Source organism: Ipomoea triloba, chromosome 13 (assembly GCF_003576645.1).
Source record: "Ipomoea triloba cultivar NCNSP0323 chromosome 13, ASM357664v1".
Lineage (NCBI taxonomy): Eukaryota > Viridiplantae > Streptophyta > Magnoliopsida > Solanales > Convolvulaceae > Ipomoea > Ipomoea triloba.
Window position 1 is genome coordinate 25,258,661 of NC_044928.1, and position 18,883 is coordinate 25,277,543.

Here is an 18,883-nt window from a genome sequence, read left to right on the forward strand (position 1 = left end):
CGAAGACCCAGATCTTTGATGAAACTTTAAAACTCTTTGAAGGAACATAGCTTCCTAGTTATGAAACAGTCTGCGATTCAAGTTTTCTATAGCATAGTTAGAAAAGTTGTTTCTATGTCTGACTGTAAGAAATTGTTTACCATTTCATTGATCGTTGATGTAAACGTTTTATGTTATGAATTAATAGAATACCTATGTTTACTTTCAAAAAAAAAAAAAAAAACTCTTTATTTATTTATATTTATATATTAAAAAAATAAAGAGTATAAACCATCTCATCATCTATCATCTCTTATATCACTCTCTCGACTCTTCCAGTCTCATCTCTAGAGTCTACCCTCTTAATCATTCCCGCCTTTGCCGACTGCCGGTCTCATCTCTCCCAGGCTCTCCGTCGTACTGGAGGAGCTAAACAAAAGCAGCAAAATCAGTGCTCTCCTCACTCCCAGGGTCGCCCTCGCCGTCGATCAGCTGTCCGCTTCATCGTCTGGCCATCTCTGCTTCGTCGAGTCGTCCCGCACCTTCTTGAGCCATAGGTTTGTCCTCACATATTAAATAAATAAATATTAAAGAAAGAAGTTAGAAGTAGAAAAAATAGGCAAACATTGGTTGATATAATCAATATCTGCTATTAAACAAATTGGGGACAATTATGCATTGTTAGGGAATACTGAAATAGTGTGTGGTTGTGAGAATGTTATTTTGCTGAAAATTGTTATAGATCTATGTTTCTTAATTGACAATAAAATTGCTTGAATAAGATATCCGTTGCTTTCTAGCATTTCTTAGGCAGTTTCCAGACCGTGGCCACGATATAATTTTGCCCTACATTAATTCATAAATGAACAAAAAGAGGACTTGGTTTCCAATTAGTCAACGTCGTCGTAGAAGAGCCGAGCCGAGCCGTGCGCGTTTGAATATTCCTATTTCTCACGAGAGCCTTTATAACCATTGTGTGTGGAGACTGCAGAGAGAGGTGGCAGAGCCTCTAATTTACTTCTGCCATAGCCAGGCCAGTTAAAGAACTCAAATATAATGGAAGCTAAAATGAGCGCCAGCAGTAGCAGAAGGTATGTATGTGTGTAGTATATATATATTGTAGTTTGAACATTCTATTCATGGTTTTGATGGTATGAATATGTTTGGACGGAGGCCCATGAGGGCCAACTTCAACACCTTACTCTCGAAAATGTAATGACTGATGCCGTCTATAAAGAAATAAAGTTACGCTTTTACTACTTAATTGCTATAATTTTAGGCACAGTGGTAAGCCCCTGGTCCAATAAAGTTGTATCAGGTCATAGAAAGTTGCGCCTTTGATCGAATAGGTAGAGTTAAATTTGTTTGTCTGGTTGTGTTTGTTGTGTGTGGAGGTATGCTGTTGTGAGCGGAGCAAACAGAGGAATAGGACATGAAATATGCAGACAGCTTGCGAATGAAGGGGTGGTGGTAGTGGCCACTGCAAGGGATGAGAAGAGAGGGATGGAGGCTGTGGAGAAGCTCAAACAGTCATTTGATGAACATCTTATTGTGTTTCACCAACTTGATGTTGCAGATGGACTTAGCATTTCCAGTCTTGTGGATTTCGTCACAACCAAGTTCGGGAAACTGGATATCTTGGTAATTATCCACTCCTTTCTTTCATTTTTTGTTAAAATGCTCATCCACAATGTTTCCGCTGTTATATAGTGGACCATGATTTACATAGATCTGTATAGATCATGATTGTCGAATAAAATTATAGTAAAATTAAAATGATACTTTAGTGTTGCTAACTTGCTATAACGAAATTAGTGTATGTGCAAAATGAAATTAAAAACAAAGCTCATTAAATAACATATAGTATAATTAAAATGATACTTTGATAATGCTATAATGAAACTAGTGTGTAGAAAATAAAACTAAAATCGAGAATCATATAATAACATATATTGTCAAATGAACATTTATACTTTTACATAAACTAGTTGGAGAATCATATAATAAAGTTGCTTTGTTCCAACCCGATGACTTTCTGAAGAATGGGGTTTTTAAATAATTTTATCATATTTAATAGTACTTTTCTGTTGTCTATAATATTCTTTCTTTACTTAATTGTAGGTAAACAATGCTGGTGTACATGGGCTCATTATTGAAGGAGATGGTTTAATTCTTAACGAGATGATAGAGGCAGAATCCTCACGAATCATTTCTGCAAATGAAGTAAGTTATCCATATAATACTCTCTCCATCTTATAAAAATAGCATTAATTATGTTAAATTAGGCAGCTCTTTAAGAAATTAAATAAATGGAAAATTAATTTCTTTTTTAACTTTACCTGTAAAGATTGCATTGAAAGTGCACATGTTATAATTATTTTCAAATCAAATGAGACCCACTCAGTGAAAAAGTTTTTTTTTTTAATAATAATCTAAAAAGATAAAAAGGTAAGTTGGGAAAAATAATAAAAAGTTAGCATTACTCAAATTGAATAAGTATGCATTATTTTGGGATGTCGTAATAAGAAAAATAAATAGTAATGTCAAGTGAACTATGTTGTGCCGCATCAGCTCACATTTTAAAAATGACAAGCCAATTTGAACCATAAATTATTGTTTATAGTTCTTTGAATTATGAATATAAATATAAAATTTTAATTTTGTTACATTGCTAAACTACATATTATGTATACATTCATAAAGTCAAAATATAAAATTTTAAAGGTAATATATTAAAACTGAACCTTCAAAAATTAAGCTTATAGTGCAATAAAAACAAACATACATGTTAGTGGTCCATTGCACCTGGCAATATAGAGTTGTGGACCATAGACCATATATAGTCCAAAATATAATGATGGGCTAATATATGTGACAACGGTTAATATTCAATATAATTCCTCTGATTATTGAAGCAATATTCAATATAATTCCTCTGATTATTGAAGCAGGAGCTGGAAACAGAGTTGAAAAGTGATGGTGCACTCATTGAAACTTATGAGTTGGTTGAACAGTGCATTAATATAAACTACTCAGGGACCAAAAGAATGGTTGAAGCATTTCTACCTCTTCTCCAACTTTCCCATTCCCCTAGAATTGTCAACGTTTCATCCACTCTGGGAAACCTAAAGGTGTGATCAACTCTTACTTTCGTGCATCTAACATCTACTTCATACTAAATAATTAACTCCAATTATATTAAATATACCTGCAGCTACTATCAAATGAAATGGCTAGAAAGGTATTGAGCAATGGGGAAAGCCTAACTGAGGAAAAGGTGGATGAAGTGGTGAACGAATTTCTCAAGGATTACAAGGAAGGTCCAATGATAGCACAAGCCAAAGGTTGGCCAAGATATGCCTCGGCCTACAAAGTCTCCAAAGCAGCAGTGAATGCTTACACAAGGATTTTAGCCCAAAAATATCCCAATTTTCGCATCAATTGTGTGTGCCCAGGCTATGTCAAGACTGATATGACTCTTAATGTTGGGCAGTTAACCCCCGAGGAGGGCGCTGAAAACATTGTGAAGCTGGCTCTATTGCCCGATGATGGACCGTCTGGCCTCTTCTTCTGCAAGAAAAATGTTATGGCTTTCTAGAGCTAATGGATGTATTAGAAATTACTAGTAAATAAACTATTAATGTGTGTGGTAAATTAGCTGTTAGCTGATAACTTTATGTAGTTTACAATATTCTACCTGTATGATGATTATAAGTAGAGCATAGAGTCATGATTATGATAAATGGACAGTACATAACGAACTTCAACTTATAGATTACTACAACAATATATGGTTTTTTTTTTTTTTTTTTTTTGGATTGATACAGCCTACTTTATTTTTGCAATAAATTAAAGTCCATGCAGGCCACTACTAAAGTTTGAACAGATCATAAAAACCAACAACACCTGATACAATTATAATAATCTTAGTACTTCTGAATCTCTTTAATTAATTGTCTTCTTTCTGCAACCTAAACTTCAACAAGCCAGAGGTACCATCAAGCCCTTTCTTGTAGAAATGCATAAGGTATTCCTCTGTGGTTGTCTCTCTATACACTGGAGGATTCTCATCCGAAACCAACTCCTTTATCGGTCCATATACTTTCTTGGCATCCACGTCACCGAGTCTTGTTCTAAAGAAACTTGCAACTGAAACTCTGGGGCCTATCTTTTGTGCTATGACTCTGTGCAGTGCACTTTTGAACTTGTCATTTGTGATTAACTGCCACAAATTAAAACCCAAAAACAAAAGACAGAAAAGTTCTTAAATGTATATTTGGTAGAGCTTATTCAGAAGTTTATAGCTTATTTTAATACTCTTTTTGGCGATTTTGACATGTTCTGTTCTAGTTTATAGCTAGTAACAAAATTTAAAAGGTGTATATACCTGCAGAAGATCAGCAACGTTGACTACCAGAGCACCGTGCAATGGAGGGAGATCAACCCATTGGTTTTCATGGAAAAGTTGAAGACCACCAATATGAGGATCCTGTATGAGTACTGTAAAAAAACCACTATCAGAATGGTCTCTGATTGCAAATGTGAGTTCTGGTTCAGGGCAAGCCGGGTAGTACTGGCCGAAGATGGAAAGCCCCACAGCACACCCTAGTTTCTCCAGGTAATTTTTGTCCAGCCCCAGTGCCTCTGAGAACAATTCCAATAGACACAGCCCAAGTTTTTGCACAGAGTTGGTGTATTTTATCAGTATGTCCCTGAAGTAGTCGTCATCAATAACATTTGGTCAGATCATGATTAGGGTTAACGAATGGAGATGGTTCGTGTTCGTTTGTTAAGATTTTTGGAGTGTTCGTGTTCGTTTAATTTGTTAAGATTTTTAAAAATTATATTCGTATTCGTTCGTTAAGCGTTCATTAGTGTTCATTAACGTTAACCAATACATTCACGAACATGTCCGTTGATGTTTGCGAACACATTCATAAACATGTTTGTTCACATTAGTGAACACATTTATGAATGTTTAATAACCAAACACATGCATATGTTCATAATCGCAATTCGTTTATAAACAAGAAATAATCTAGATTCACAAACAATAACCAAACAAATACGAAGTAATAATCTATATATATAACTGCTTGTTCATTGAGCATTATTAAACGAACACAAACAGCTTATTCACGAGATCTTAACAAACGAGCTTATTCATGAGATCTTAACAAACGAGCTTACAACTGTACAACTGTTTAGACTCTGTTCGTTTATGAACTGAGCTCAAAAATTTGTTCATTTATGTTTATTTACCTTTAATAGTGCAAATACTCTCAGGTATTCGTACTTGTATATAATTATTGTATATTTTGGGTATAGTAGCTCAAGAGACAGAGACCAAGGGTTGAAGGTTCCCGAGCTCGTGATTACTCTTAGAGAGAGGATGGGTCAAAAGTTCACTCTGCAATCATCTAGCGAGGTATTTATAGGAAATATGAAAGGGACACATGCCGAGGCCAGGAACCGGCATGCACGCCACGTGTTCTTCATGCACTCGACAGACCGAAGGTCCAAGGAGAAGCATCCACATGTTACAGAATGTCTGACTAGCCAATAGTTATCGGGCTCGAGATGAGTGTTAATGTCAGCGTATGTCTTTAAGGGCTTACCTTAGAGGCTTGGGGCCGAGGTCAAGCACTCAGGTTGGGACCGAGCACAAAAGAGAAAGAGCAGGAGCTCGCTAAGCTAATGAGGGGGACAACCTTCAGGTCGGGTCTGCCAATACTCTCCCGAGGTCGGATCATGTCGGGAAGAGGTCCTTAATTACTACGCGGGTAGTCGGATCCAATCAAGTGCTAGGTGTCGGCCACAAGTTAGTATACCGGGATATATTCTCTATCAACCTTAATAAACTAACATAAATGAAGGCTTACCAAACACGAACACGAATAGTTTATTTGCTAATATTTACCTAATAATACCCCTAATCATAGTACTTTCGCTCAATAATTCACCCTCAAAGCACCTGAACTGCTCTTGTCGGGGCTCGAACCAGTCACCACAGCGAAAGAAAAGGAAAACAAAGAAATGAAAGCAAAAACGATACCTGCATACTTGTGGCAATTCTTCAGGCGTAGGTGGATGAGGAGCCATGATAGAATAAAAGGTATCCCTCCAAGTTGCTGCCGGTGAAGTATGAAAATCAAAGTTGGTGTTGAAACCTACTTTTCTGGTGGGATCGCGGGAGTAGAACTGTTTCTTCACCTCAGAGTCCTGCTCGTGAAACTCACGAACGCCCTCAATCATTTCATCAAGAACTTGAGTGGGAATCCCATGATTCAGAATCTGAAAGAAACCCCAGGTTTGACATGCATCCCTAATTTCTTTTATGATTTCAGAACGGCGAGTTGGGTCGGTATGGACGCCTTCCATGTCTATGATGGGAACCTTGAACGTACTAGCGGGCTTTAATTTCTCACTCTCCTCTTTCTTTTTTTGTTCATGAATGAATATTCGTGGGAGTTTCGTTATTCCAGAATCTACGAGCCCCTTTACCCCGGTTTTCATGTCATCAAAGGCTTTCAGTTCGCTTTTCCGATCATAACCGCCGGAAAATGCTTCAGCTTTGCCGCCGGTGCTTGCGGTGGCCATCTCTCTCTCTCTCTCTTCCTCTGGAGCTTTTTTTTGCTTGGCTACTTCAAAAAAAAACTTCAATTTCAAGCTAAGAGAAATTGGATTTTATTTGTATGCAAAATTAAATGTTATGCGTGCTCATCAATGATTGAGTCTATGAATCTCTAATCGATACGGACACTATACACGTTTTACACTTTTAATTAATAGGATTTATTCTGGATCTCAATACTATTTAGTTCTTGACTTCTTGTCACGACAGCCACAGGCCATAGCTATCGTTATTATTACCTTGTACGGCCATTTTCTGAATGAGCAGAATTTGAGTGGTTCAGGAAAAAAAAAATGATAAAAGTTTAAATTTTATCAAAAATTTAGTTATGAGAATTTCAATCCCCAGATGCACAGAAAATGGCCGTGCGTGCATGCATGCAGGGACGGATCTACCTTGTGATTGATTACACGAGGCCTTGGCACCCATCCCCCATTTTTTTTTATTAATATTATAATTTTTTTGGCCCCCCTCTATCCATACAGAAGTAAAAAAAAAAAAATTTATTAATATATTCACCATGTTTGGTAAATGGATGTTAGCTGATTAAGTTAGAGAGTATAATTAATTGATGATATTAGTTGATCGTAAAAAGATGTTTTGATAAATTAGTTGTTAGCTTATAACTGTTTGGTATAATTTCTTTTCTCAAAAAACTAATTGAAAAAGTTGTTTTGTGCAACTTTTTGAATTATAACATTTTAGAGTTACAAAAAGTTGATTAATCAGGCACTTATATTGATTTTTTAACTATGGCCCTGTTTGGTAAATGGCTGTTAGCTGATTGGTTGGCTGTTTGGGTTAAAAGATATGATTTGTTAATAACATTAGCTGATTGGGTTGATTGTTTAACTGTTAGTGATAACTGTTTGGTATAATTTCTTTTTCTCAAAAAGCTAATTGAAAAGGCGGCTTTGAGTAGCCTTTTGAATTTTAGCATTTTGGAGTTACAAAAAACTTATTAACCAAACAATTTTTTAACAAGTCAAATAATTAATAGTGATCAAATAAGCTAAAATTGGCTGATAGGCTGATTATTTACCAAACAGGGCCTATAAATCAAATAGCTAATAATGATCAAATAAGTTAAAATTAGATGATATACTAACTATTTTACCAACCCGGGTCAATTATAATGTTTTGTTGCCCCTCTACCCCGTCCTATTTCCCCTTCCCTTCTATTATTATATTATATATATATATTGGGTTTATCGAGGCAAACCCCACTCCTCTTCCGAGTATGTGAGTAAACCCTCGCCCTGTGATCCTAGCCGGCAAAGGACCACAAGGCAAAAGGTTTGGGAAAGCAACAGGCAATATTCCATTTCAGCAGTAGTGGAGAAATAAGCAAGCAGACAATAAGTAGTGGAACTTTGAAAAGAAGAAAAGCCAACCATTTTCTTAAATTTCGGCGTAAGAGTGGAATTATGGGGACTATGAACTAGAGAATGAAGCTTTGAGCAATTGAGCCTGTTGATTGTGGCCTTGCGGGCTTCAATTTTCAAGCTGCAAGTCTATAGCTAATTTTTTTTTTTTAAAGCTTTGAATTTTTTTTTATTATAAATTACTCTTTATTGAATTATTAAAGATGGATTCATCTGTTCTCACTATTGTAAAAAGTCTAGATATTGTAATTATTAGAGATGGATTCATCTCTTAGACCACTATGCTTTTACTGCTAAGAAAAATGAAATACATTGTAATTCTTGGCTCCCCGCACCAACAAATTTTGGCTCAGTCCTGCATGCATAGCAATAATAGCGGTAGCTATGGCCATTGTGAGAAGAAGTCAAGAACTATAGTGTATAGTGTCAGTATTGATCAGAGATTATGAGGCCTTATCATAGACTCAGACGACTCAATTGTTGATGAACTAGCATAAAATTTAATTTATACAAATAAATTAAAATCCCATTTCTTAGCTTGAAATTGAAGTTTAGCGTTTGAAATAGCCAAGGCAAATTAAAGCTCCAGAGAAAGCTGGACATCCAGTTGGCCACGCAAGCACTGGATATATATATATATAGGCCCCATCAGATGCGGCCAATCTCCCCCGTGCGGCTGTATGGCCTGATTTGCACCATTAGATCCCATGATAGCTTCATATTAATCCAAACAATACAGTTGCTTGATCTTTGGCTACGCGAACGGGAAGGATAATGTTGACAATTCACTACAATTTTAAAACCAGATCAGACGACGACGGAGACTTGAAGTCGACGAACATTGAGCAACAAACACCAGACGAGCGTAGAAGGGACTCCATCACCAGCAACGAGCGCTCCGTTCCGAACAAAACGCACATGTCGACTCCAACTGAGGAACGAGAATGGAGTAATTCGCAATAGTCTGTGCATTATCAACATTAATCTGACTCATATTTGAGATAATATTGGTGTAACTCGCAATAGTATGTGTATTTGGTGTGTGGTGGTTAAGTGGTGTGTTTTAATCTGAGAACTGGTGCATTTTATAACGTATAATGGTGTGTTTTAATTTTGTTGGTGCATTTGAATTGAGTGGTGTATTTCGGTATGGTGGTGAATGGTGTGTTTTAATTTGTCCAATGGTGCATTTTATAACGTAGAATGGTGTGTTTTAATACATATGATGGTGAATTTTATGAAAAATGGACAGTACACAATAAACTTCAACTTATAGATTACTACAACAACATATGTTTTTTTTAGGATTGATACAGCCTACTTTATTTTAGCAACAAATTAAAGTCCATGCAGGCCACTACTAAGTTTGAACATACAGATCATAAAAACCAACAACACTTAATAATCTTAGTACTTGTGAATCTCCTTAATTAATTGCCTTCTTTCTGCAACTTAAACTTCAACAAGCCCGAGGTACCATCAAGCCCTTTATTGTAGAAATGCATAAGGTATTCCTCTGTGGTTGTCTCTCTATACAATGGAGGATTCTCATCCGAAATCAACTCCTTTATCGGTCCATACACTTTCTCGGCATCCACGTCACCGGGTCTTGTTCTAAAGAAACTTGCAACTGAAACTCTTGGACCTATCTTTTGTGCTATCACTCTGTGCAGCACACTTTTGAACTTGTCATTTGTGATCAACTGCCACAAATACAAACCCAAAAACAACAGGCATAAAAGTTAGCTTATTCAGAAGGTTATAACTTATTTTAATACTTTTTTTGTCGATTTTGACCTATCCTGATCTATTTAATATTCATTGCTTAAACTGACTTGTTCTTCTTTGCTTTTTATTTTTTAGTATATTTTTAATAATTCTTAAATTTCATTTTTTTTTTTGTTTTTAATAATATCTTTAATGTAATTTCTAAATATAAAATTTTTATATATTAATGATAAATTTAATATAATATTATGAAAAATTGAAATGTAAACAATTTCAGTCAAACTTTATCATTAATTGAACTAAATATTTACAACCGGCCGGATGGAGAATGTATAAATTGTTTAATTGCTTAGCTTCATCCTCTTACATATATTTTTCATAACTTTTCTTTTTTATTTTTCACTTTTGTTTTTATTTTTATATAATTATATTCGAAAGAACTCATAATTATAGTATAGTTTATTTTAAAAAATTTTATGTGTACCTATATATTTAAATTTGAATATATATAAATTTTATAAAGATGTGTGTTTTGTCTTTTTACATTTATTAACTTATCAACAATTAATTTTACAAAATACATTTAACAATAATTAGCTAACTTAATTTTTAGTATATTATAACTTTCATTCTTTAGTTAGGTTTGCCAAATATATATAGCCAAAGTGTTTTAAGTTTTAACTGTCTGATGTGTTGTTTTTTTTTTTTTTAAACAATGGGAAAATTACACTTTCAGGACCTTAATTACAGGATAAAATTCTTCTTCGGAGGACGTAGTTGCATGGCCGGATTTTGGGTCGTGCAAGATGGGCAACAACACTCCAAGGCCTCAATTTTTAGAGTGTTTAATATTTATTTTTGACTTAACTACTTAAGAAATTAAAAAAATTTACCATTAATTCTAAAACTCATCAGTTTTTTCCCAAATCACTTCTCTCTCATAATAATTAGGACCTAATTAGTTGAGTATGGCAAAACCATTCTGTAACTTAAAAGAAGAGTCATATTTTACGATATTAGTTTTAAAGTTTGGACTTATACTTTTGGTAGGGCCTCATTTATTTATTTAAAAAAAAAAAAAGAAATGAAAATTGTTTACAAATTCATTTTGTTGACAAATGGAGAACTAAAAGTGTTATAAGCATTTATTAATAAGATCAACTAATATAATATAATTAATTTAGGGTGTGTTTGGTAACTCGTAAAATGCGGTCAACAGAAAATGTTTTCCGTTGACCAAGAAAAATCAGTTCATTTTTCCGAAAAATTGATTTACGGAAATTTTTTTTGTAAGTCATTTTTCGGAATCGTCAAAATGGCCAATTCGTATTTTCTCGGCCAAAACCAAGTCATATCACCCATTTCTGGCGGAAATTAGCCTGCCGAAAACTGCTCTGGTTTCCAGTTAAAACCAGAGCACTTCGACCTTTGTTTTTTTTCTCTCTCTCTTCTTTTCTTTTATAATAAATATTACAATTTTATATATTTTTATATTATTTTATATTTTAAATAAAATAATAAAAATATATAATTATACAATTCTACTCATTTTTACCAAGACAGTTACCATAACGCAACCAAACACGAGAATAGAAAATGTTTTCTGCAATGACTCATTTTTAGAAAAACATATCTAGGAAGGCATTTCTCTTCTTTCTAAACGGACCTTTAGAGACTAATAAAAGCTTAATTTTTCATAAAACAAAATTTAAGAAGTGTACATACCTGCAGAAGATCAGCAACGTTGACTACCAGAGCACCGTGCATTGGAGGGACATCAACCCATTGGTTTTCATGGAAAACTTGAAGACCACCAATTTTAGTATCCTGTAACAATACTGTAAAAAACCCACTATCAGAATGGTCTCTGAGTGCAAACGTGAGTTCTGGTTCAGGGCAAGCCGGGTAGTACTGGCCGAAAATGGAAAGCCCCACAGCACACCCCAGTTTCTCCAGGTAATTTTTGTCCAGCCCTAGTGCCTCTGAGAACAATTCCAATAGACACAGCCCAAGTTTTTGCACAGAGTTGGTGTATTTTATCAGTACGTCCCTGAATTAGTCGTCATCAAAAACATTGGTCAGATCATAGTTTAGGATTATTAATGGACCGAACATGAACGAATAGATAGAAGTTGTTCGTGTTCATTTGTTAAGTGTTCAAACTTTGTTCGTTTATGGATCGAGGTAAAAAATTTGTTCATTTATGTTTACTGACCTTTGATAGCATAAATACACTCGGGTATTCGCACTTGTATATATTATTGACTTATTGTATATTTTGGGTATAGTAGTTCGGGAGACGTAGACTAAGGGTTGGAGGTTCCCAAGCTCTTGATTACTCTTAGTGAGATGATGGCTCAAAATTAAAGTCTACTCTACAACCATCTAGCGGGGTAGTTTTAGGAGATATGAAGGGGACACATGCCGGGAGTACAGTCGGCATGCATACCACGTGCAGTGTTCTTTATGCATTCGGTGGATCTAATGTCCAAGGAGAAGCATTCAGGTGTTACGGAATGTCTGATTGGCCAATATCTACCGGGCTCGAGAAGAGTGTTACTGTATGTCTTTAAGGGCTTATCTTAGGGGCTCGGGACTGAGGTGAAGCACTCAGGTTACGACGAAGCACAAAAGAGTAAGAGCAGCAGCTCGCTAAGCAAATGAGGGGAACAATCTTCAGGTCGAGTCGGCTAATACTCTCTCGAGGTCGAATCAGGTCGAAAAGAGGTCCTTACTATGCGGTCCGATCAAGTACTAGGTGCCCACGTACGGGTTAATGTGCCAGGGTTATGGTTGCAGTAAACGCTAGTCTATTAGGCGCCTAGGGGCTAATTCGCCTCAGTCTAGGTGGGCCTAGTGTCTAGATGACCACCTAAGCCGATTTTTGCAACAGTGACCGGGGGATATTCCCTATCAACCTAGCTGAGTAAACGAACATAAACGAATGCTTACCGAACACGAACAAGTATTTTACTAAAACCTCTATGAGCTAACACTTCGAATCATAGTACCTTAAATTGCTTGTTGGACGGAGGTTCGTGAAAGGTCAAATCCAGTAGAAAATAAGAGATTGTTCCACAAAGGCTTGAATGACTAAGTCCAACCCTGCCTCTTAAAAATGTGATCATATATGAAAATAAAGTTGTGTCACTTATCAATCTGCAACTTTATTTCTTTGTATATATACTGTCATATTTTTTAGAGACAAGTACTAGACTCGACCTTTTACGGATTTTCAACCTACAATTCACTCCCCCAACACCTGAACTGCTCTTGTATGGACTCAAACCAGCGACCACAGCGAAAGGAAAGGGAAACAAAGAAATGAAAGCAAAAACGATACCTACCTGCATACTTGTGGCAATTCTTCAGGCGTAGGTGGATGAGGAGCCATGATAAAATAAAGAGTATCCCTCCAAGTCGCTGCCGGTGAAGTATGAAAATCAAAGTTGGTGTTGTACACTACTTTTCTGGTGAGATCGCGGGTGTAGAACTGTTTCTTCACCTCAGAGTCCAGCTCGTGAAACTCACGAACGCCCTCAATCATTTCATCAAGAACTTCACTGGGAATCCCGTGATTCAGAATCTGAAAGAAACCCCAGCTTTGACATGCATCCCTCATTTCTTTTATGATTTCACAACGGCGATTTGTGTCGGTATAAACGCCTTCCATGTCTATGATGGGAACCTTGAACGTACTAGCGGGCTTTAAATTCCCACTCTCCTCTTTCTTGATTTGATCATGAATGAATATTCGTGGGATTTTCGTTATTCCAGAATCTACTAGCCCCTTCACCCCGGTTTTCATGTCATCAAAGGCTTTCAGCTCGCTTTTCCGATCATAACCGCCGGAAAATGCTTCAGCTTTGCCGCCGGTGCTTGCGTTGGCCATCTCTCTCTCTCTCTCGGCTTTTGCTTGGCTATTTCAAACACTAAACTTCAAATTGAAGCTAAGAGAAATTGGATTTTATTTGTATGTAACGTTCATCAATAATTGAGGGTGTATGATAAGGCCTCATAATATATCTCTGATCGATACGGACACTATACACTGCACGTTTTAATTAATAGGATTTGTTCTGGATCTCAATACTATTTAGGTAGTTCTTGACTTGTTCTCACAACGGCCATAGCTATCGTTATTATTGCCATGCACGGCCATTTTCTGTGCAGCTGGGGACTCAAATCTCAGAATTAAAAGTGCGTTGTCCAGTTGTGGACAAAAATAGATCAAACTAAATTCAAATTTACGTCTTAAATTAATGTCACATATTTTTGCTAAAATTTAAAATTTATCAATTTTTTTTCTGAACCACTCAAATTCTGCTCATTTTTAGTTAATATCCTTGGGGCTATTACTAGCTATCTTTAGTCTAAGGAGTAGGTAAGGAACTCTTTATTTATACTGTTATTTGAAGCCCGCTACCGCAGGCGAGGAACAAGAGGCCTCTCAAACGTCGAGGGCTTAGCCGACAAGCTCACCCCACCCTGAGTCAGAGTATTATTGATGGCCACCGCAAGCACTGGTGAGAGAGTATTTTCAGAGTATTATTGTGATATGAAAATGGAAGAGTATTGTAGGAAATATTGAACAAATTGTAAAATTGATGATGTGGGATTGTAAATAGTTCACGGTTATATATTATGTTATGTGAGACGTCAATTTACTATAATATTCTCCATAAATAAATAAATAAATAAACTGCTATGTTTAGCAAACCTAGCTGAAAATGTAGATGAAGGCTCTGTTTGGTAGAGGAGCTTATAACTTATTTTAAGCTACTAATAAGTTATACGCTCTGTTTGGTAATGTTCTCAAAATAAGCTAGTAGCTTAAAATAATAGCTTATTTTGAAACGCTACTTGGGGTAGCTTAAAATAATAGCTTATTTTGAAACGCTACTTGGGGTAGCTTTTCAAAAATAAGCTAGTAGTTTTTTAACTTTTTTCCATCTTTATCCTTATTATTTTAAATAAATGACATCCTTTACCCCTCTCAATTAAAACCTTTTTGACGTTTTCTTTTCATTATGTTTGGTAGGAATTTCAGTTTGACATTTGTGTTTGAACATTAATTTTTGCATGAACTAATCTTATGAATTATAAACATTTTTTTTTACTTTATATATTTTCAAATATATGTTCTTACTTTATATTTTATTTAAATATATTGATTTCATTATTTTATATTTTAATATATAAACTAACCTATTTAAATTTAAAATTATTTAAATTGTATGAAGATGTCCTTTTTAGTCTTTTTACATTTATCAACTTATCAAAAAAATTAATTTTACCAAACACTTTTAAGCATAACAGCTAGCTTAACAGCTCTTCAGATTTCAACTTCGAGTTTATAGCTTTTCAGTTTTCAGTTACTTTTCAGCTTTCAGTTACCTTTTCAACTAGGTTTGCCAAACATAGCCGAAAGCTGAAAAGTAGCTGAAAACTGAAAAGCTATAAGCTCAAAGCTGAAATCTGAAGAGCTGTTAAGCTAGTTGTTATGCTTAAAAGTGTTTGGTAAAATTAGCTTTTTGATAATTTGATAAATATAAAAATACTAAAAATGACATCTTCATACAATTTAAATAGTTTTAAATTTAAATAGGTTTGTTTATATATTAAAATATAAAATAGTGAAATCAATATATTTTAATAAAATATAAAGTAAGAACATATATTTGAAAACATATAAAGTAAAATAAAATGTTTATAATTCATAAGATTAGTTCATACAAAAATTAATGTTCAAACACAAATGTCAAATTGAAATTAATGTTGTCGTGCGGTGAGGTGTTTTCCGTGCGGTTGTGTGGTGATTTTAGGTGAGTAATTTCCTTCTTAAGGTGCGTGATTTTCCTTCTTAATGTGCGTGATTTATATGCTTAAGATGCATGAGTGTTGAAACATAAGGTGAGTAAACTTAAAGATTAAGGTGCATGATTTTCCTTCTTAAAGTGCGTTGTTTTCTTTTTTAAGGTACGTGATATGTATGCTTAAGGTTCATGAGTTGTTGAAACTTAAGGTGCGCCATTTTAAAACCTTAGGTGCATAGTTTGTGTTTTTAAGATGTTTTGTTTGTATGCTTAATGTGCATGATTTGTGTTCTTAAGGTGTGTCATTTTAAAACTTTAGATGTGTGATTTGTGTTTTTAAGGTGTTTGTTTTGTATGATTAGGTGCATTGTGTGTTTAAGGTGCGTCATTTTAATTTATGGACAATTTCACAAACGTGTATTGGATGAAAAAAAATTACTGACATTTATGGACAAATTATAGTACATGGAGTTATTTACCCTTCCTTATAAAGTTCTGTGTATTGCATTGAAATATCTGACTGAATCAGGACAATTATATACACGAACATGCATGCATGAGTCTCTGTAGTTGAAAAGTCACACCATTGTTTTTTTTTTTTTTTTTTTTNTTTTTTTTTTTTTTTTTTTTGAAAACAAAAGTCACACCATTGTTGGCCTTAGGCCATCTCCAAATGGCACTCCAAAACACCAAAACGCTAAAAAAAATTAGCGTAGAAGTGCTCCAACGGGCACTCCATCCCACCAAATTTGGTGCTGTACTGTTTATCTAACACCAAATTGGTGTAATTTGTTTATTCCCAAACTGCCCTTATTTTTTATTTATAAATTTTATATTATTAAAAATAAATTATATCATTTGAAAGATGACTAATATTGAACATAAAATAATTAAAAATAAAATTATATAAAATATAAATTTAACGAAATTAAAAGAAAAATAAATCTAAAATTACTTTATATTATTTGCATTATAATTATATTTTATATTAAAATATTTAAAGATAATACAAAGTCTTAATTTATGAGAAAATAAATTATTTTAGTGAAGAAATAAAAATTGGTGTAAAATTTGGTGTAATGGGTTGGAGATGAAAAAAATTTGGTGTAAGAATATGCTGGAAATATTTCTTTTGGTGTAAAATTGGTGCAGAATTTGGTGTTGAGGGTTGGAGATGGTCTTAGGCTATCCTCATTAGCCAATTTTAACACAAATTTTAAGAAATAAAACCTGATGCATTGTTTTTTTTTAACTAATGGGGATGTTGCATTTTGGAGATATTTTTCTCCAGCAACACCCCCAAAATTGTCAGGTTCTTAAGCATTATTTTATTTTTTTTTTCTCCCGTTGTCAGGCACTCATGCCATTCCTTTGTTTTTGTTTTTTTTTTTAATAAATTTCTTTTTATTTATTTTATGTTTTCTTTCGTTAAATTTTTGCAGTAGAATTTTTTTTGTTTTTTAATTATTTAAAAAAATTGTTTTTGAAACATTGTTGTTAAATTTTTCACAATCTTATAATTATAAATTTAAATATAATAAAAATAATAATTGTAATTATAATTTTTATAATGATAAAAAATAAATAAATAATTTAAATTTAGTGGAGTAAAATAGTGGGACCACAAAAAATTGAGAAAAAACTTAGAAGTAATGGGAAGAAGAGTTTTTGGAATTGAGTGAGATAGTGGATGATGATGTGGATGTTTGGGCCCACAAAAAACTTGGAAAAAACCTCAAACTATTGAGGAAGGCCTTAGAGTAAGAGAGTTTTTAAGGCCTTCCCCTATAATGGGATTTTACACAAATTTTAAGAAAAATGTGATGAGGTGGAAGAGTAATAAGGAGGAGAGAGAAAATTTTGGCATCTCCGGCAAGGTATAGGATTTTATCGAGTTGTGGGGCCTATTTTTATTTAATCAAGATTTCCTTGCGTGCGTTGCGCACCCAGAGGGTGTGTGCCGGGGTGCATAAATGCCAATATTTTTTTTTTAATTTTCCTTTTCAGTTTTATATTTTGTTTTATTTTTTTTCTTTTTTTTTCTCCATCACACTTTCTCTTTCTTAATCACACTTACAAAACTCCTCAAAACTCACACTAAAATTTATACTAATAAGAAGGTGGATAAACTTTTTAAATATGTAATAAAAGTTCAAATTATAATCCTTTGACTACAAATTGATCGAGTCTAATGTAATTGGAGACTAGCATGCTATTTGTTCAAAGAGTGAAATTATTAAATCAATAAGTCACTTTATCTTAGTTAATTTTATAATTTGGTTGTTTTCTAGTTAGTTAAAAATAAAATGCCCATGTAATTGAGTATTGATGCATCGGTTAATCCAAACAAAGGTTGCATGGGCTTGGGATGGATTATCCGCGATGAAAGAGGGCAGTTCATTGCTGCAGTTTGTTGTCCCAAAAGTGGTGTCCCTCTCCCAAAAGAAGCCGAAGTTATGGCCATTCGGGAAGCTTTGAGTTAGTTGAAAGACAAGAGCATGAACTTTGTGGAGATTGAAACAGACGCATTAAGTCGTTCAAGGTCTCAAAAGCCTTGATAGCACTTCTTCATTTTTTTATTTACTACTTAGCGATATTAAAGATTTGATGTGTTATATTCCGCATGTGAGTATCTCTTTTGTTAAACGGTCCGCGAATATGATTGCGCATAGCTTAGTAAAGGAATCCCTTTCTTTGCCTAACGGTAAGGAGTGGAGTGAGTTTCCTTCCTCATTTATCACTGATTAGCTGTACTCTGAACTTTGTTAATGAAGTACTCTATTTTTCAAAAAAGAAAAAAAAGAAAGAAAGAAAGAAAAAAAAAAAACTCATTAATTTTAATAGTGTATACAGCCTTGTTTTGATTTGAATGCTTGCTTGGGAATTGAAATGCTTAGAAGTATAGATAGGCAAGCACACACAATTTAGGCAAAAGTAACCTGACAAAATAATCTCATTCCACATATTTTGAGTAACTTATTTAAAAGGTAGTTAATTATTTGACAAAATAGTAGCATCCTATATATTTTGAGACAAACTTAAACTTATCAATATTGCATTCATCATTTCTTTCAATATAATTTTTAGGTTCAAAAATACCGTCTGATTGTGGTCAAGCGGCATAGTTGACTAGTTGTGACCCTCCAAAGTGAGAGGTCATAGGTTTGATTCCCAATGGATGTTGGCTCTTTGTGCTATTCTAAAAAAATAAAAAATAAACAAAATTAAAAAAAAAAAAGGTGTCATATGCTCATATATGATATCATTTTGAACGCAGTAATCACCTAAGTGTATCATTCTTATAAAAGGAATTCTTATTTTTTGAATACAAAAGGAATTCT

General features: G+C 34.2%; 3 protein-coding genes across 5 annotated transcripts; 1 reads left to right on the forward strand and 2 right to left on the reverse strand.

Annotated features, from left to right (window-relative positions):
* The first annotated feature begins 296 nt into the window (after nt 1-296).
* Nucleotides 297-3,746, forward strand: LOC116003062 ((+)-neomenthol dehydrogenase-like). Of its 3 annotated transcripts, none has more exons than XM_031243241.1 (6): nt 297-536; nt 780-1,070; nt 1,374-1,620; nt 2,101-2,202; nt 2,928-3,110; nt 3,194-3,746. In XM_031243241.1, exons 2-6 carry the CDS (start codon nt 1,036-1,038, stop codon nt 3,575-3,577), a joined length of 951 nt encoding a protein of 316 aa, XP_031099101.1. In that variant the 5' UTR covers nt 297-536; nt 780-1,035; the 3' UTR covers nt 3,578-3,746. The 3 variants fall into 3 exon arrangements, with proteins under 3 accessions (XP_031099101.1, XP_031099102.1, XP_031099103.1); XM_031243242.1 differs by having other exon boundaries at nt 790-1,070; XM_031243243.1 differs by having other exon boundaries at nt 298-536; nt 2,931-3,110.
* Nucleotides 3,713-6,684, reverse strand: LOC116003059 (1-aminocyclopropane-1-carboxylate oxidase homolog 1-like). Its single transcript, XM_031243239.1, has 3 exons — nt 6,035-6,684; nt 4,367-4,691; nt 3,713-4,201 (listed from the first exon to the last, which is right to left on the reverse strand). Exons 1-3 carry the CDS (start codon nt 6,577-6,579, stop codon nt 3,929-3,931), a joined length of 1,143 nt encoding a protein of 380 aa, XP_031099099.1. The 5' UTR covers nt 6,580-6,684; the 3' UTR covers nt 3,713-3,928.
* Nucleotides 6,685-9,250: 2,566 nt separating this feature from the next.
* LOC116002652 (1-aminocyclopropane-1-carboxylate oxidase homolog 1-like) lies at nt 9,251-13,692 on the reverse strand. Its single transcript, XM_031242814.1, has 3 exons — nt 13,074-13,692; nt 11,452-11,776; nt 9,251-9,701 (listed from the first exon to the last, which is right to left on the reverse strand). Exons 1-3 carry the CDS (start codon nt 13,616-13,618, stop codon nt 9,429-9,431), a joined length of 1,143 nt encoding a protein of 380 aa, XP_031098674.1. The 5' UTR covers nt 13,619-13,692; the 3' UTR covers nt 9,251-9,428.
* Between the last annotated feature and the right edge of the window lie 5,191 nt (nt 13,693-18,883).